This window comes from Chiloscyllium plagiosum, unplaced genomic scaffold, assembly GCF_037043375.1.
Source record: "Chiloscyllium plagiosum isolate Xiang-an unplaced genomic scaffold, Cpla_swu_hap1 HiC_scaffold_16, whole genome shotgun sequence".
Taxonomy (NCBI): Eukaryota; Metazoa; Chordata; class Chondrichthyes; order Orectolobiformes; family Hemiscylliidae; genus Chiloscyllium; species Chiloscyllium plagiosum.
In genome coordinates, this window is record NW_028270154.1 from 14,502,250 (window position 1) to 14,521,632 (window position 19,383).

A 19,383-nucleotide genomic window follows, 5' to 3' on the forward strand; every position below is an offset into this window, starting at 1 on the left:
CCACAATGGCCCTAACAGAGTAAATTTCAACCCTTTACAAAGCATCCCCACCTTTTAATGGTGTTTGAGGTGCAGTGGTAGTGTCCCTGCCTTTGACCCAGGACTCCTGCTTCCAAGGCCCAATTGCTCCAGGCATGAATCATAACATCTCTGAGCAGGTTGGTTAGAAAAGACCTTGTGAGTACTGTTGTAACATAGTGGTAGTGTCACCGTCTCTGAGCTAGGAAGCCCTAGTTCAAGTCTCACCCGTCCCGGATGAACATCATAAACAGGTTGGTTAAAGATATCAGTTGTTATATGCATTGCTGGCGGAGTGGACTCACAGAATTGTCTTTGTCTTGTGGGTGTTGGTATTGAATTAGTTTTTAGTCACATGTTCTTGCATGAGGAAAGTGTGAGATTCGCTGTCTATGCTGCCATCTTCGGTACAAAGGTCCCCAAGCACAGCTTTTCCAGTTACAATTCTTGCAAAAGTAGAGAAGTACCAGACATCCACCATTGCAGATTTAGGAATATATTATAAAATGGAGAAAAGACATACAGAGAAATGGTCTTCCGACCCAGTCCATGTTGACACAGAGCCTCCAGTCCCCATTGCGCCTTGATCCAGACTGCGCCTGGCTTCACCTCAGGGCTCACAACACTGGGAGATCGCTCTGGTATCACCTCGAGACTGGACGCCCACCCTGAAACCACGCCAGGCCAAGAGACTGCCCAAAGACCACCGCGCTGGGCTGCTGGGAGACCACCACGACAGGCCAAGAGATTGCCATGTACCACCCGAAGACCACCACGCAGTGTCCTTAACTGTGGCTCAATCTGCCACAGACAAATTGATTAAAAAATCCCAAAAGAAAAGCTCCAGTTATATCCTTCACTACCTGTCTGTATGTTGTGGCAGGAGGGAAGCGATGATGGGACGTGGGGGTGTGACCCCAGAAACAACAGTCTGTACAAAGAGAATCCTCTTTCTGAGGGATTGCGACAGTTGACGGGAGGAAATGACAGTTGTGCAAAGCACATGTGCTCGTACACTGGAGATACTAATGTTTTCCTTGATGCCAGGACTGAGACCACCTGTTCCTTTCCCTCTATTCCTGTAAGCCACCAAGCTGAACCTTGAGATGGTCTTGCCCTTTTCCGTAAGCCTGACCTTGCCTCTTTCTCTGGTTTCTTCACAGCCTCTCTGAACTGGTCTTGTTCCTAATATACACCTCCAGCTTTCTCAGCTCTATTCTCACTTAACTGCTGACCGCCCTCTTAACTTCCTGGCTCCCTTTTTTAGTCGATATTGTTAATACTTCCCTCTCTCCATTAAACTTGTTATTATCACCGACTCCTCAAAACGATCAGCCCAGATTGTTCTCTCAGTGCAAACCCCTCACCTGTTTCTGACCTCCCTTTCTATCTCATACCCACACGCCTGAACATGTTGACACCTTACTAATTCCCACCTCTGTTTCCTGCAACTCTCGTCCTGGGCAGTCCAGGCTGTGTTTTTAAAAAAGTGCCTCCCACCGTTCTGAGGGTTTAGTCTGCCGGGTGCTCCGGTTTCCTCCCACAGTCCGGAGTTGTGCAGGTTCGGGTGGATTGGCCATGCGGAATTGCCCCATAGTGTGCAGGGATTTGCAGGTTCGGGTGGATTGGCCATGCGGAATTGCCCCATAGTGTACAGGGATTTGCAGGTTAGGGTGGATTGGCCATGCGGAATTGCCCCATAGTGTACAGGGATTTGCAGGTTAGGGTGGATTGGCCATGCGGAATTGTCCCATAGTGTGCAGGTTCGGGTGGATTGGCCATGCGGAATTGCCCCATAGTGTGCAGGGATTTGCAGGTTAGGGTGGATTGGCCATGCGGAATTGTCCCATAGTGTGCAGGTTCAGGTGGATTGGCCATGCGGAATTGTCCCATAGTGTGCAGGTTCGGGTGGATTGGCCATGCGGAATTGCCCCATAGTGTGCAGGTTCGGGTGGATTGGCCATGCGGAATTGTCCCATAGTGTGCAGGTTCGGGTGGATTGGCCATGCGGAATTGTCCCATAGTGTGCAGGTTCGGGTGGATTGGCCATGTGGAATTGCTCTATAGTGTGCAGGGATGTGCAGGCTAAGGGGTTAGCCATGGGAAATGCAGGGTTACATGGATAGGATGCTGGGCTGGATGCTCTTTAAAGGGTCATTGCAGACTCGATGGGCTGATTGGCCTCTTGCTGCACTGTAGGGAGCCTATGATTCCTTTTCACCTACTGTTGGTACTGGTTCACCAAAACACTCTCCTCTAAGAAATGCGAGTCCACCCGACGACCTCACCTGGTTAGAATCATAGGGGTCGACAGCACTGATAAAGGCCCTTCGACCCATCGAGTCAGTGATGGTCACTAATAACCACATTGTAATCGCATTTCCCAGCATTTGCTCCATAGCCTTTTTCTATAATCATTCATCCTATTGCTCAATGAATTGTCTATAATAGCTTCCCTTCCTGTTTTTGCACCATTGCCTGTGGCATCCCCCCAAGAATTTCTCCTCCTTGTCCACTCACCCATCCTCTTACTCTCAAATACATGCTGCCCCTGGGTGAGGTGTTCATCAGGTGAACGAAATCAGGACCCATCTCTATCTCGGTACTGCCTCTTTCCACACCTCCAGTCTATCATTTACTGTTGCTGCTTTCCCAATATCCCGCGTTGGATGAGTGGTGAAATATTGGAAGGTTTGGCAAACGTGTATTGGGAAGCTTGAAGCCAGTATCTTTGGCGCCCAACATAAAGCCAGTCCTGATTGCTGCAGATGCATAGTCAGTAAGAGTAAAGCCACCAGGGGACTGATCTCTCATTAGAGAGATGATTGGTGGTGGTTTGACCTGAGGGTCATCACATGAGCAGACAGATTGAAAAGGAGGACCTATCATGGTATCCTCGACAAGTGGAGCTGCTAGTGTCACCCTGCATTACAAACCAGCCTTCCAGCCAACTGAGCTACAGCACTGAAGGAGGCTGTTTGGCCCATTGAGTTCATGCTGGCTCTCCGTAGAGTGACCTGATCTGTTCTAATCATATTTCCGTAGTTTTGCATATTTATTGTCCCTTGGTGCCCACTCAATTTCCTGTCTCCACAACCGTGCTCAGCACTCCTAGGTAGCGAATTGCAGGATATTTACCCTCACAGCATAAAGATGTTCTTCCTCCCCAACACCCTTCCACCATATCATACATCCAAAACCTTAAATCTGTGTCTCCTAGTTCTTGTACCATCGGCTCACCTTTTACTGTCTTATCAAAACCTGTCATAATCTTCGACACTTTGGTCAGATCGCTCCCTCAGTCTCCTTTGGGAAAATCACCCGAACCTTTCCATGTTGACTGTGTGGTCGAAATCCCTCATCCTGGAACTAGTCAGGTATATCTCCTCCGTAGCCTCTTGAGGTAATTCCCTTAACGTGAACATGGTCGTCAGAGTCAAAAAGTGTGGTGCTGGAAAAGCCCAGCAGGTCAGGCAGCATCCGAGGAGCAGGAGAGTCGATGTTTTGGGCATAAGACCTAACGAGAACTTCAGAAAGATCCAACTGAATGTTTCTGCTTTTATTGTCAATACCTCGATTTTGATGAAGCCCAAATTCGACAGGCTTTCCATATGTGTCCTGCCACCTTCAAAGATGAATACGCATGAAGACCCAGGTCATTCCAATTCTGCAAATTCTCTGGATCTGCACCACTGAGCCTCTGCGTGACCTTGGTCAGAACTCACCACCTCACACTTGCATCTTATCTGCCATATGTTTGCCCATTCTGTGAGCCTATCTATGTACTGTTGCTGTCAGCTGCTAATGTCCTCATTGTCTACCTTAAAATTTGATATCATCGGCAAATTCTGAACATTTGTTCTGTATTCTCATACACAAGGCATTTATGATTTGATTAGCTTAGATTCCCTACAGTGTGGAAACAGGTCCTTCAGCCCAACAAGTCCACACCAACCCTCTGAAGAGTAACCCACTGCCTTCTCCTCTGCCTAATGCCCCTCACACTATGGACAATTTAGCATGGCCAATTGACCTAACCTGCACATCTCTGGACTGTGGGAGGAAACCAGAGCATCCGGAGGAAACCCACACAGACACAGGGAGAAACTCCACACAGACAGTCTCCCGAGGCTGGAATCGAACCTGGGACCCTGGTGCTGTGAGGCAGCAGTGCTAATCACTGAGCCAAAGCAGTGATCCTTGCACTGACTCATGGAATCATACAGGACAGCTTATTGGGTCTGTACTGTTAAATCTACGTCAAATCTGCTGTAGTCCCACTTCCCTGCGCAAGGTTTTGAATGTTATGTAATTTCGTGCACGTACCTTTTAAAGGTTATAAGGTTACCATCCCAGGCAGTGCATCCCCGATTCCCACCACCCTCTGGGTGACTCTGACTTACTGTCATTCAATCAAAAATTACCGTTTGCCCTAATTTGCTGCTTTCTGTCCTTGAGCCAATATTTTAGCGCACTTGCCTTCATTATTCAGAGCATCGAGTTGGGGCGTTATGCTGACATTGTACACAACTTTGATTGAATTGCACGACACCAGGTTACAGTCCAACAGGTTTAATTGGAAGCACACTAGCTTTCGGAGCTTCCAGTTAAACCTGTTGGACTATAACCTGGTGTTGTGTGATTTTTAACTTTGTACACCCCAGTCCAACACCGGCATCTCCAAACCTTGGTTGAATTGAGTTGAATTGAAAATTGAATTGAATTGAATTTATTGTCATGTATACCGAGGCAGAGTGAAAAGCTTTGTCTTGCGAGCAATACAGGCAGATCACAGAGTTAAGTAGCACAGATAGTTAAGTAGGATAGATAGTTAAGTAGGATAGATAAGTAAATAATAGGTAAACAGCAGCAAAAACAAAAACAAGAAAGGCAAATTTATTACACTGGTGGTTTGCATGTGGAACAAACTTCCGAGGGAAGAGGTGGATGCGGGCACAGTTACAATATTTAAAGACATTTGGATAGATACATAAATAGGAAAGATTCAGAGGGATACAGACCAGGAGCAGGCAGGTGGGACTAGTTTAGTTTGGGATTATGGTGGGCATGGACTGGTTGGACCGAACAGTCTGTATCCGTGCTGTATGACTCCGTGACTGTCAGCACTGACCTTCCTATTCCAAGAAGCTCAGTTTTGTTCACCAGACGTTTCTGTGATACACCGTCACGTACTTTCTTAACATCAACGTAAACAACACCCACCACATTCCCTTCATCAACCTTCTCAATTAGGTTAGTCGAGCACAGTCTGTCTTTTTATAAATACCTGGTTAACTCCAGCCTGTTCAAGAGCCGGTTCATTTTCTTTTGCCTGTTTCGAAGTCCATCATGATAGTTGAAGTTAAACCAAATACATTGAAGACGTAACAACTCGAAAATTAGGAGTAGACCATTCGGCCCCTCAAGCCTGCTCCATCACTCAGTGTGATCATGGCTCAACTTCACACTTGAACCTCATGTAGATTGAGAAACGTCTCTTGCACTCTCCATAAAGGTTACAAGGTGCAGGTGTGGCAACTGAATGGCCTCTGCCTTAGGAGCTCCTTCTGCTTGACAGTTTAACACTGAGTAACCTGTGCCTGGTTCTACGCTCTGCTGCAGAACGCTAATCTTGTGAGAGCTGCCATCTCTAACTGTGCAGATTCCCAGTCTCCTTTCGGTATCTCTATGGTGTTCTAGGCTAAAATATACCAAACATTCCTCCCACCAAGGATCGAGACATTTTTCCTGAATACCATTTTGGATCTGTTAACATTTATATGCCTCCTGATTTTGGTGGCTCTGAAAAGTGGGCAGTCTGTCTAACTCCCTCCTCTAAGTCTAGTCAGCACCCCCAGCCTCTGCTGTTCTCTGGGGACGAGAATTCCAAACGACTGTCTGGGAAAAGAAATTTCCTGCTCATGTGCACATTACATCAGAGAGGCCTTATGTTGAAACTGGGTGCCCCACACCCCGCTCCTGTTCCAGAGAAGAGTTTTCTTTCCACTTAGATTTGATGACTGCAGTCTCACATTAGATTAGATTCCCTACAGTGTGGAAACAGGCCCTTCAGCCCAACAGGTCCACACCGACCCTCCAAAGAGTAACCCACCCATTCCCCTACCCTATATTTACCCCTGGCTAATGCACCTAACACTATGGGCAATTTAGCATGGCCAATTCACCTAACCTGCACATCTTTGGACTGTGGGAGGAAAGCGGAGCACCTGGAGGAAACCCATGCAGACACGAGGAGAATGTGCAAACTCCACACAGACAGTCGCCCGAGGTGGGAGTCAAACCCAGGTCCCTGGTGCTGTGAGGCAGCAGTGCTAACCACTGTGCCACCGTGCCGCCCACTGAGCGAGAATCCCAGCAAAGGACGTAGACCAATCAGTTTAATGCAGCTCTTAACAGAGGAAGGTGTAACATGAGGCACGTGCTCTGAACCTACCCTTCATGTAGGCAGCTTCAGTCAAAATGGTGCCTGTCTTTACATGGATTGTGCCCCAGCTGGACTGCAGCAGGATGGTGGGAGGGGGAGTGGAAAGAGGGAATCGGGGAGAGGGGATGTTGGAGGAGGGGGAGAGAGGGGGTGTCAGGGGAAGGGCAGGTTGGAGGAGAGGGAGAGAGGGGGTGTCAGGGGCAGGGGAGGTTGGAGGATTGGGGGAGAGATGGTGTCGGGGAAGGGGAGATTGGAGGAGGAGAGAGGGTTTCAGGGCAAGGGGAGGTTGGAGGAGGGGGAGAGGGAGGATGTCAGGGCAAGGGGAGGTTGGAGGAGGGGGATAGAGAGGGTGTCAGGGGAAGGGGAGGTTAGAGGAGGGGAGAGGGAGGGTCTCAGGGGAAGGGGATGTTGGAAGAGGGGGAGAAGGAGGGTCTCGGGGGAAGAGGAGGTTGGAGGAGGGGGAGAGGGAGGGTGTCAGGGGAAGGGGAGGTTGGAGGAGGGGGAGAGAAAGGGTGTCAGGGGAAGGGGAGGTTGGAGGAGGGGGAGAGAGAGGGTGTCAGGGGAAGGGGAGGTTGGAGAAGGGGGAGAGAGGGGGTGTCAGGGGAAGGGGAGGTTGGAGGAGAGGGAGAGAGGGGGTATCAGGTGAAGGGGAAGTTGGAGGAGGGGGATGGTGTCAGGGGAAGGGGAGGTTGGAGGAGGGGGGGAGGGAGGATGTCACGGGAAGGGGAGGTTGGAGGAGGGGGAGAGAGAGGGTGTCAGGGGAAGGGCATGTTGGAGGAGGGGGAGAGGGAGGGTGTCGGGAAGGGATGTTGGAGGAGGGGGAGAGGGAGGGTCTCGGGAAGGGGAGGTTGGAGGAGGGTGAGAGGGATGGTGTCAGTGGAAGGGGATATTGGAGGAGGGTGAGAGGGAGGGTCTCAGGGGAAGGGGAGGTTGGAGGAGGGGGAGAGGGAGGGTGTCAGGGGAAGGGGAGGTTGGAGGAGGGGGAGAGGGAGGGTTTCAGGGGAAGGGGATGTTGGAAGAGGGGGAGAGGGAGGGTCTCAGGGGAAGGGGAGGTTGGAGGAAGGGGAGAGGGAGGTTCGCAGGGGAATGGGATGTTGGAGGAGGGGGAGAGAGAGGGTCTCAGGGGAAGGGGAGGTTGGAGGAGGGGGAGAGGGAGGGTCTCAGGGGAAGGGGAGGTTGGAGGAGGGGGAGAGGGAGGGTCTCAGGGGAAGGGGAGGTTGGAGGAGGGGGAGAGAGAGGGTGTCAGGGGAAGGGGAGGTTGGAGAAGGGGGAGAGAGGGGGTGTCAGGGGAAGGGGAGGTTGGAGGAGAGGGAGAGAGGGGGTATCAGGTGAAGGGGAAGTTGGAGGAGGGGGATGGTGTCAGGGGAAGGGGAGGTTGGAGGAGGGGGGAGGGAGGATGTCAGGGGAAGGGGAGGTTGGAGGAGGGAGAGAGAGAGGGTGTCAGGGAAAGGGCATGTTGGAGGAGGGGGAGAGGGAGGGTCTCAGGGGAAGGGGAGGTTGGAGGAGGGGGAGAGGGAGGGTCTCAGGGGAAGGGGAGGTTGGAGGAGGGGGAGAGGGAGGGTCTTAGGGGAAGGGGTGGTTGGAGGAGGGTGAGAGAGAGATGGTGTCGTGGAGTAAGAGGGTTTCAAGAGGAGGGGGAGTTGGAGGAGGGAGAGAAAGAGGGTGTTGGAGGGAGGGAATGTTGGGGACGGGGGTGAGAGAGGGTGTCAGGGGGAGAGGGTCTTGGGGTCAGGTTAACAGAGGGTTGGGGGCTAGTTGTCGGCTGGTACAGTGGCAGGCAACACCTTCTGGATAGCCAGCGGGCGAAAAATAGCAGAAGAGAAAGTTTTTGGGAAGTTTTTAAAGCATTTCTAAAGTCAGTTTTGACAAACAGCCCTGGTGTCTTTTTGGGATCCATTGTGTTCTGTGATTCTGACTGAGTTTTCTTCTTATTCCTCCCCCACCTACCCAGTGCAGATTAACCTTGCCGGGTTTTAATCGAACCTAGCCATGACGACGCATGTCACCCTGGAGGATGCTCTGTCCAATGTGGACCTTCTGGAGGAGTTACCTCTCCCTGACCAGCAACCATGCATCGAACCACCTCCCTCCTCCATCATGTACCAGGTAGGTGTGGCCTCCCTGACACCTCGAGCTAATCTCAACTGGGACAAGTAGGCACCCGATCAACTCTCCCACAGTAACGTAAAGGTAAAGCCAATATTGTCCCAGAGATTAGTGAAGAATTCGGAAGATTGGCAATACATATTGGGAAGTGCGAAGCCAATCCTTCCACCCCAGATTCCTGCATTTGCACAGTAAGAGTAAAACCAACATTGTCCCAGAGGACCATGGGGACGCTGTCTCATTACAGAAACAACTGATAGAGGCTTAACCTGAGGATCACCACATCTCAGGTGAGGGACAAGCTGAGGAAGGGTGGACCTTCATGATGAGTTCCAGGGGTAACTGTTGTATCAGATCCAGTGAATTAGGAACTCATTGAGCAGGCAGTATATTGATTGAAGTTACTGCTAACTTGTTTATATTAACTTAGACTGAGGCCATTTTAAGGAGACTATAACTGGGCTGTGCTCCAATCCAGCCACTGAGCCCAGAGATAGTAACCTGGCCTACTATTGACTGGGAGCCTGCTCCAATGATTACCAACAAAGTTTATAATTGTCCACGATCCAGTCTCTGGGTAGGAAGGGGGTTTGGTGGACTCTGACAGCACATGGGTCATGTCTCCATGTTGTGTTTGTACACTGTAGAGTGTGTCCATTTCTGTAAACTCTTCCACTGCTGTCCTTCATCTTCAGGCGAACTTTGACACCAACTTTGAAGACAGGAATGCATTTGTTACTGGGATCGCCAGGTACATCGAACAGGCCACAGTACACTCGAGCATGGTAAGCAGCTCTCCGCCCGAGGAGGATGGACGTCACTCAGCTCTGTCCACAACCAGCTCCTTCCACCCCCACTAACCGGAATGTCTTCGATGCCCCAGGAATGAACCCTTGACCAATTTGAGGATGCTCCTTGAAAATACCCGACTCTGGGAAAACGTTACAAGATCCCAACGTGACAGTTCAGTGGTGTCTGCAATATACTGCACTATTTAAGACTGAGTAACCTGTGCCTGGTTCTACACTCAGTAAAAGCCCTGTCCGAAACGTTCATTTGCCTGCTCCTCGGATGCTGCCTGACCCTGGCCCTCACTGTCCAAACCAATCCCAGTGTCAGTCTCTGACCCTCACTGTCAAACCCAATCCCAGTGTCAGACTCTGACCCTCACTGTCGAACCCAATCCCAGTGTCAGTCTCTGACCCTCACTGTCAAACCCAATCCCAGTGTCAGTCTCTGACCCTCACTGTCAAACCCAATCCCAGTGTCAGTCTCTGACCCTCACTGTCAAACCCAATCCCAGTGTCAGTCTCTGACCCTCACTGTCAAACCCAATCTCAGTGTCAGTCTCTGACCTCCACTGTCAGAACCAATCCCAGTGTCAGTCTCTGACCCTCACTGTCAGACCCAATCCCAGTGTCAGTCTCTGACCCTCATTGTCAAGACCAATCCCAGTATCAGTTTCTGACCCTCACTGTCAAACCCAATCCCAGTGTCAGTTTCTGACCCTCACTGTCAAACCCAATCCCAGTGTCAGTTTCTGACCCTCACTGTCAAACCCAATCCCAGTGTCAGTTTCTGACCCTCACTGTCAAACCCAATCCTAGTGTCAGTCTCTGACCCTCACTGTCAAACCCAATCCCAGTTTCAGTCTCTGACCCTCACTGTCAGAACCAATCCCAGTGTCAGTCTCTGACCCTCACTGTCAAACCCAATCTCAGTGTCAGACTCTGACCCTCACTGTCAAACCCAATCCCAGTTTCAGTCTCTGACCTCCACTGTCAGAACCAATCCCAGTGTCAGTCTCTGAACCTCACTGTCTGACACAATCCCAGTGTCAGCCTCTGACCCTCATTGTCAAGACCAATCCCAGCATCAGTTTCTGACCCTCACTGCCAAACCCAATCCCAGTATCAGTTTCTGACCCTCACTGTCAAACCCAATCCCAGTGTCAGTCTCTGACTCTCACTGTCTGACACAATCCCTTTGTCAGTCTCTGACCCTCACTGTCACACCCAATCCCAGTGTCAGTCTCTGACCATCACTTTCCAACCCAATCCCAGTGTCAGTCTCTGACCCTCACTCTCTGACACAATCCCATTGTCAGTCTCTGACCCTCACTGTCACACCCAATCCCAGTGTCAGACTCTGACCCTCACTGTCAAACCCAATCCCAGTGTCAGTCTCTGACCCTCACTGTCAAGACCAATCCCAGTATCAGTTTCTGACCCTCACTGTCAAACCCAATCCCAGTGTCAGTTTCTGACCCTCACTGTCAAACCCAATCCCAGTGTCAGTTTCTGACCCTCACTGTCAAACCCAATCCCAGTGTCAGTTTCTGACCCTCACTGTCAAACCCAATCCTAGTGTCAGTCTCTGACCCTCACTGTCAAACCCAATCCCAGTTTCAGTCTCTGACCCTCACTGTCAGAACCAATCCCAGTGTCAGTCTCTGACCCTCACTGTCAAACCCAATCCTAGTGTCAGTCTCTGACCCTCACTGTCAAACCCAATCCCAGTTTCAGTCTCTGACCCTCACTGTCAAACCCAATCTCAGTGTCAGACTCTGACCCTCACTGTCAAACCCAATCCCAGTTTCAGTCTCTGACCTCCACTGTCAGAACCAATCCCAGTGTCAGTCTCTGAACCTCACTGTCTGACACAATCCCAGTGTCAGCCTCTGACCCTCATTGTCAAGACCAATCCCAGCATCAGTTTCTGACCCTCACTGCCAAACCCAATCCCAGTATCAGTTTCTGACCCTCACTGTCAAACCCAATCCCAGTGTCAGTCTCTGACTCTCACTGTCTGACACAATCCCTTTGTCAGTCTCTGACCCTCACTGTCAAACCCAATCCCAGTGTCAGTTTCTGACCCTCACTGTCAAACCCAATCCCAGTGTCAGTTTCTGACCCTCACTGTCAAACCCAATCCTAGTGTCAGTCTCTGACCCTCACTGTCAAACCCAATCCCAGTTTCAGTCTCTGACCCTCACTGTCAGAACCAATCCCAGTGTCAGTCTCTGACCCTCACTGTCAAACCCAATCCTAGTGTCAGTCTCTGACCCTCACTGTCAAACCCAATCCCAGTTTCAGTCTCTGACCCTCACTGTCAAACCCAATCTCAGTGTCAGACTCTGACCCTCACTGTCAAACCCAATCCCAGTTTCAGTCTCTGACCTCCACTGTCAGAACCAATCCCAGTGTCAGTCTCTGAACCTCACTGTCTGACACAATCCCAGTGTCAGCCTCTGACCCTCATTGTCAAGACCAATCCCAGCATCAGTTTCTGACCCTCACTGCCAAACCCAATCCCAGTATCAGTTTCTGACCCTCACTGTCAAACCCAATCCCAGTGTCAGTCTCTGACTCTCACTGTCTGACACAATCCCTTTGTCAGTCTCTGACCCTCACTGTCACACCCAATCCCAGTGTCAGTCTCTGACCATCACTTTCCAACCCAATCCCAGTGTCAGTCTCTGACCCTCACTCTCTGACACAATCCCATTGTCAGTCTCTGACCCTCACTGTCACACCCAATCCCAGTGTCAGACTCTGACCCTCACTGTCAAACCCAATCCCAGTGTCAGTCTCTGACCCTCACTGTCAAACCCAATCCCAGTGTCAGTCTCTGACCCTCACTGTCAAATCCAATCCCAGTGTCAGTCTCTGACCCTCACTGTCAGAACCAAGCCCAGTGTCAGTCTCTGACCCTCACTGTCAGACCCAATCCCAGTGTCAGTCTCTGACCCTCACTGCCAAACCCAATCCCAGTATCAGTTTCTGACCCTCATTGTCAAGACCAATCCCAGTATCAGTTTCTGACCCTCACTGTCAAACCCAATCCCAGTTTCAGTTTCTGACCCTCACTGTCAAACCCAATCCTAGTGTCAGTCTCTGGCCCTCACTGTCCAACCCAAACCCAGTGCCAGTCTCTGACCCTCACTGTCTTGACACAATCCCAGAGTCAGTTTCTGACCCTCACTGTCAAACCCAATCCCAGAGTCAGTTTCTGACCCTCACTGTCCAACCCAATCCCAGTGTCAGTTCTGACCCTCACTGTCCAACCCAATCGCAGTGTCAGTTTCTGACCATCACTGTCTGACCCAATCCCAGTGTCAGTCTCTGACCCTCACTGTCTTGACACAATCCCAGAGTCAGTCTCTGACCCTCACTGTCAGACCCAATCCCAGTGTCAGTCTCTGACCCTCACTGTCCAACCCAATCCCAGTGTCAGTTTCTTTCCCTCACTGTCAAACGCAATCCCAGTGTCAATCTCTGATCCTCACTGTCAAACCCAATCCCAGTATCAGTTTCTGACCCTCACTGTCAAACCCAATCCCAGTGTCAGTCTCTGACCCTCGCTGTCCAACCCAATGCCAGTTTCAGTTTCTGACCCTCACTGTCAAACCCAATCCCAGTTTCAGTTTCTGACCCTCACTGTCAAACCCAATCCCAGTGTCAGTTTCTTTCCCTCACTGTCAAACCCAATCTCAGTGTCAGTCTCTGACCCTCATGTCAAACCCAATCCCAGTGTCAGTTTCTGATCCTCACTGTCAAACCCAATCTCAGTATCAGTCTCTGACCCTCACTGTCAAACCCAATCCCAGAGTCAGTCTCTGACCCTCACTGTCAAACCCAATCCCAGTGTCAGTCTCTGACCCTCACTGTCAAACCCAATCTCAGTATCAGTCTCTGACCCTCACTGTCTGACACAATCCCAGTGTCAGTCTCTGACCCTCACTGTCCAACCCAATCCCAGTGTCAGTCTCTGACCCTCACTGGCCAACCCAATCCCAGTGTCCGTTTCTGACCCTCACTGTCCAACCCAATCCCAGTGTCAGTCTCTGGCCCTCACTGTCCAACCCAATCCCAGTGTCAGTCTCTGACCCTCTCTATCCTGGTTGGATGAAGTGCACACTCTCATTAACAGGGTCACGATTTTTCTACTTTTCTCTTCAGAATGAGATGCTGGAGGAGGGACATGAATACGCAGTGATGCTGTACACCTGGAGGAGCTGCTCACGAGCTATTCCACAGGTAATTCTGGCGCCCAGTGGTGACAGGGATGCATATGACAACAAGTGCATTGATGTAACATCTTTTACCATGGTAACATGTCCCAGAATGCACCACAAGTATTATCAAACAAAAGTTTGACTCTAAGTTGCACATAGAGGTACTAAAGCAGTAGGCCAAAGTGCTTGATCCAGGAGGTACGTCTTAAAGGAGGAGAAAGGGTGGAGAGGTTTAGTGAAGTAATTATAGAACGTGGGAGCTGTTCGCACATTAATGAATGGTAGAGTGCTTAAAATCAGACAGTGTTAGGTGAGCACAGTGTTGCCAGAGGAGTCCATTCAGCCCATTGTGGCGATGATGGCTCGTTGAAAGGGTTGTGTAATTAATGCTACTCCCCTACTCCTTCTCGGCAGCTTGCAGTGCTCTCTCTTCAAGTATGTATCCAGTTCTCCTTTGAATATTGTGACTGAATCTGCTTCTTCCACCCTTTCAGACAACGCGTTCCACACCCCAGCACCTGCTCTTTATTTTTTATCATCCAGTTCTCCGAGCTTCCCCCCTGCCCCAGTACTCGTGTGCTGTCAATATTGCCACCACTTGGCAGCTCAAATCTGGATTTTGTTCAGGTCCTTCACTTACTGAAGAACTGTGAAGGGAGCTGATCGCCAGCACATGGTGCTGCTCATTAAAAAGCACAACATAGACACCAGTCCCTCCGTCCTGCTGCGCTATGCAATACAGTTGTGGCTGTACTCAACTCCTTCTGGGATCTGCTCCCTCGCTATTGGCTCCCCAGTCGGAGGTAGCAACCTCTCGCTATCCATCTCATCGCTACTATCTGCCTTCTGTCAGCGAACACAGCTTTTATTCAAGGTGATATATTATCGCCAATGACGTGAGTCCATATCTGGAGTGACCATTTTACCTGGGGCAGCTTATTGAATGTCTTTTCAAGCTTCAGTTATACTCATCCACCTTATTTCCCTGCTCGTTACAATCTTAAACACAAAATAATTTTGTCAGATGTGATTTCTCACAAAAGCACGTTGACTCCACCTAATCATTGTTGGGACTCCGTAATTGTCTTGTTTACGTAATCGATTTTAAATTAGATTACTTACAGTGTGGAAACAGGCCCTTCGGCCCAACAAGTCCACACCGACCCGCCGAAGCGTAACCCACCCATACCCCTACATTTACCCCTTACCTAACACTACGGGCAATTTAGCATGGCCAATTCACCTAACCTGCACATCTTTTGGACTGTGGGAGGAAACTGGAGCACCCGGAGGAAACCCACACAGACACGGGGAGAACGTGCAAACTCCACACAGTCAGTCGCCTGAGGTGGGAATTGAACCTGGGTCTCTGGCGCTGTGAGGCAGCAGTGCTAACCACTGTGCCACCGTGCCGCCCAAAACAGCCTGTTTTCCCAACAGCTAATGCCAGATTAACGTATTACATAGGATATAGAACTGTACAGCACAGGAACAGGCCCTTCGGCCCATGCTGTTGTGGTGGACCAGACCAGACCTCCTCAAAATATTTGAAGAAGCTAGCCCAGACCTTAACCTTTTCTTCTTTTGAAGGCCTTCATAAAGTGTCTGTTCCTGATGCAACGTGATTGGTCAAACCACTCAACATTAAGCAAAACCCACTTGATTTAAACGCTGCAGTTAAAGTACAGCCAAAGAAAGAGGAATTTAGAATCACTTAACAGATTGGAAACTTGACTGATTAGTATATACAGTAACTGTTACTAATTATCTGTTCCAATATGGTAACATCCCAAACCCCTTGACAAGGAGACAACCACTGAAGTTTCCAACTCTGTTGAGACCCCAATATCTTCTGATGTTATTGGGGAAAAACACCCCAGAAATCTAGATCTGTGAGAGCTGGCCACACCCATTCAGGTTGTTTTTAAAGAAAACCCCAAAACCTCCCAAGCTGTTTACTTGAGGTCTTCTGTAGCCAGTTCGGTATCTCTGCCTCACAACCTCTCTTTTAAAAAACCCAGCTAAAAATAACCTCTAAAAGTAACAGCATCATCACACATCCCAGTCGCAGTTCACAATACTTCGGCAAAGTTTGGAGTTGGAGCCCTGTACACCATTGTCTAGATGACTCATATAGATCAAGAAAAGCAGAGCTCCTAACCCCAAGAGAACATTACTCTATACCCTGCTACAGTCTGGGGGTGAGGGGGAGAAAAACTTTTCATCATTATTTTCTGTTTGTTACAATCAGGCAAAATCTATTCATGCCACTTCCCCATATATCCTACAGGCTTCAACTTTGCTGGGAAGACCATTAGGTGACACTTTAACAAATGCCTTCTGGAAGTCCAAATCCATCACATCAATCACATTACCCTCATCAATCTTCTCCCTTATTTTACCAAAAAAACTCAAACACATTAGTTGAACACAAATTGCAATTTACAAATTCACTTTCCTGAATTATTCAGTTTGTCCAAGTGACTGTTCATTTTGTCCCATTTCTAAAGGTTACCCACTCAACAACGTTAAACTAACTGGCATGTAGTTAGATTTATCATTGCATTTCTTTTTTAGAATAAGGACGTAATATTTGCAGTTCTCCAGACCCTTGGTACAGCCTGATATCTGAAAGGGTGAGGACTGTGGGCAGATTAGCCAGGGGAGAGGAGGCCCATGAGCTAACCTTTTGGTAAAATTTACCAATTTGTCATTGCCCAGATGCATCTCATACCTGTATAATTGTCTTTATTTACATTAAATATTCTAGTTTTGGACTTGGTATGTCATTCTGAAACTCAGTCTGGCGTTCACCATATTATGATTACTCTTTCCCCAGATAATCACTTAACATGAGATTATTAATTAACCCTGCCTCATGATACAAGACGCAATCTAAAATAGCCTATCCCCTAGTTAGTTCCACAGTGTGCTAATTACACTCTCAAAGTATTTACAAGAAAAGATCTACAAGGATGTTGTCAGGGTTGAAGGGTTTTAGCTATAGTTAGAGGCTGAATAGGCTGGGGCGGTTTTCTCTGGAGCATCACAGGCTGTGGGGTGACCTTATCCAATTTTATAAAATCATGAGGGGTATGGATAGGGTGAATAGCCAAGGTCTTTTGCCCAGGATGGGGGAATCCAAAACTAGAGGACTTAGGTTTAAGGTGAGAGGGGAAAGATTTGCAAGTGACCTAATGGGGCAACTTTTTCACACAGAGGGTGGTGCATATATGCACTATCAGAGGAAGTGGTGGAGGCTAGTACAATTACAACATTTAAAAGGCATCTGGATGGGTATATGAATAGGAAGGGTTTAGAGCGATAGGAGCTAAATACTGGCAAATGGGACTAAACTAATTTAGGATGCCTGGTCGGCATGGACGAGTTGGGGTCTGTTTCCATGCTGTACATCTCTTTGACTGTATCAGAAGTCATGAGTCACTAGGATATAGTCTAATAGATTTACTTGAAATCACAAGCTTTTGTATGCTGTCCCTTCATTGGGTGAAGGAGCAGCGCTCCGAAAGCTTGTGATTTCAAATAAACCTGTTGGACTATAACCTGCTTTTGTGTGACTTTGACTTTGTGCCAGCCCAGCAGCAGCATCTCCACGTCCATGGCTCTGTTGAACTTGCTCTCCAAGCTGCTTTTGTTCCTCCAGTTTATGTGAAAATTAATGATTCTCCAACTGTTATACTCCTGTTTTAAATGCTATTATTTTTCGATTGATACACTATCCAATCCTCAAGCTACTGAACAGAAGGCCCATAAACTGTCTCATCGGAGTTCCTACCCCTTTTAATTTCGAACAAACTGATCCTCCAAGCCGAGGTGCTTCCTCATAATCCGTTATGATCAAGGACCTTTGTCTTTTCTTCAACTGTCTGCTTGTTTTTTTTTTAAATTCCCTTCAAAAGGTAGGAAGGTGATGACTGAAATGATTTGTTGCGACCCGTGTGATTGTGAATAGGCCAACTTTATATCTGCTGTCCCGGACTTTTTTCTTTCTTTCTTTCTTTCTTTCTTGCTTTCTTTCTTTCATAACTTTAGCACTTATTTTTTCGTAAACCCCAGGTCAAGTGCAATGAGCAACCAAACCGTGTGGAGATTTACGAAAAGACAGTCGAGGTTCTGGAACCAGAGGTCACCAAACTGATGAAGTTCATGTATTTCCAGGTAATGGACCATTGAGCAGAGCCTCAGGCTGGACTGATCCCAGTGAAGAACGCAGGAATTTCTTGCCCATTTGACGGCGAGCCCATGTTTTCCTTCAAAGAGTGTGCCGAGATCCTTAGCGATGGCCTGCATCCCAGTGATAGAATTGGCACAACATCAGGATCTCTGACCAAACTGTTTATATTTTTTGGATGTTGGCGGAGTGACTTTTTTTCTTAATTCATTCATGAGAGTGTCCCAGGCTGGACCAGGAATTATTGCCCATCCCTCGTTGCCCCTTGAGAAGGTGGGAGTGAGATGCCTTCTTGAGCCACTGCAGTCCACCTGCTGTGGGCTGACCCACAATGCCCTTAGGGAGGGAATTCCAGGATTTTGACCCAGCGGCAGTGAAGGAACAGTGATACATTTCCAAGTCAGGATGGTGAGTGGCCAGCGATGCCCACATCCTGTTAGATGAAGGAAAAACCCTTGGTTTTAGTCTTGGTAACCTCCCTTCCTACTTTCAGTTTTAGCTGCTGTCAGCTGGGATCGTGAATGTGAAATGTTTTTGTTTGCTGTCTTTCTCATCAGTTTGATGCAGTTCTCGTTTCTGTTTGTATGAAACAGCGCAAAGCAATCGAGCGTTTCTGTAGCGAGGTGAAAAGGCTGTGTCACGCTGAGAGACGTAAGGACTTCGTGTCAGAGGCGTATCTGCTGACCCTGGGCAAGTTCATCAACATGTTCGCTGTGCTGGACGAGCTGAAGAATATGAAATGTAGCGTCAAGAATGACCACTCGGCTTACAAGAGGTCAGTGCGGCTGAGTGCTGAAGGACACTGGACAGGAGGTGGTCATTAGGCCCCGTCCCCCAGGGATAGCAGGAGGCCGTTCGGGCCCGTCACCCAGGGACAGGAGGTGGCCATTAGGCCCCGTCACCCAGGGATAGCAGGAAGTCGCTCGGCCCCATCACACAGAGACAGCAGGAGGCCGTTCGGCCCCGTCACCCAGGGACAGGAGGTGGCCATTAGGCCCCGTCCCCCAGGGATAGCAGAAAGTCACTCGGCCCCATCACACAGAGACAGCAGGAGGCCGTTCGGCCCCGTCACCCAGGGACAGGAGGAGGCCATTCAGCTCCATCACCCAGGGACAGGAGGAGGCCATTCAGCCCTGTCACCCAGGGACAGGAGGAGGCCGTTCGGCCCTGTCACCCAGGGACAGGAGGAGGCTGTTCAGCCCCTCACCCAGGGACAGGAGGAGGTCGTTCGGCCTTGTCACCCAGGGACAGGAGGAGGCTGTTCAGCACCGTCACCCAGGGACAGCAGGAGGCCGTTTGGCCCAGTCACCCAGGGACAGCAGGAGGCCGTTCGGCCCTGTCACCCAGGGACAGGAAGAGGCCGTTCGCCCCCATCACCCAGGGACAGGAAGAGGCCGTTCGGCCCCGTCACCCAGGGACAGGAGGAGGCCGTTCGGCCCCGTCACCCAGGGACAGGAGGAAGCCATTCAGCCCTGTCACCCAAGGACAGCAGGAGGCCGTTCGGCCCTGTCACCCAGGGACAGGAGGAGGCCGTTCGGCTCCATCACCCAGGGACAGGAGGAGGCCGTTCGGCCCTGTCACCCAGGGACAGGAAGAGGCCGTTCG

The 19,383-nt window shown here is 49.6% G+C and overlaps 1 protein-coding gene across 7 annotated transcripts in view; it reads left to right on the forward strand.

The window, feature by feature from the left end:
• The window catches only part of cyfip2 (cytoplasmic FMR1 interacting protein 2), a 123,425-nt gene that overhangs the window by 34,543 nt on the left and 69,499 nt on the right, over nt 1–19,383 (forward strand). For 4 of the 7 annotated variants that reach the window (XM_087995145.1, XM_087995143.1, XM_043703145.2 and 1 more), the window contains exons 2-6: nt 8,420–8,569; nt 9,265–9,354; nt 13,531–13,608; nt 17,664–17,765; nt 18,372–18,553. In XM_087995145.1, coding sequence (XP_087851271.1) covers nt 8,453–8,569; nt 9,265–9,354; nt 13,531–13,608; nt 17,664–17,765; nt 18,372–18,553 — 569 coding nt within the window. In that variant the 5' untranslated portion in view covers nt 8,420–8,452. Of the gene's footprint in view, nt 1–8,414; nt 8,570–9,264; nt 9,355–13,530; nt 13,609–17,663; nt 17,766–18,371; nt 18,554–19,383 lie in introns of all 7 variants that reach the window. The other 3 variants (XM_087995144.1, XM_043703147.2, XM_043703150.2) reach the window with 1 other exon arrangement.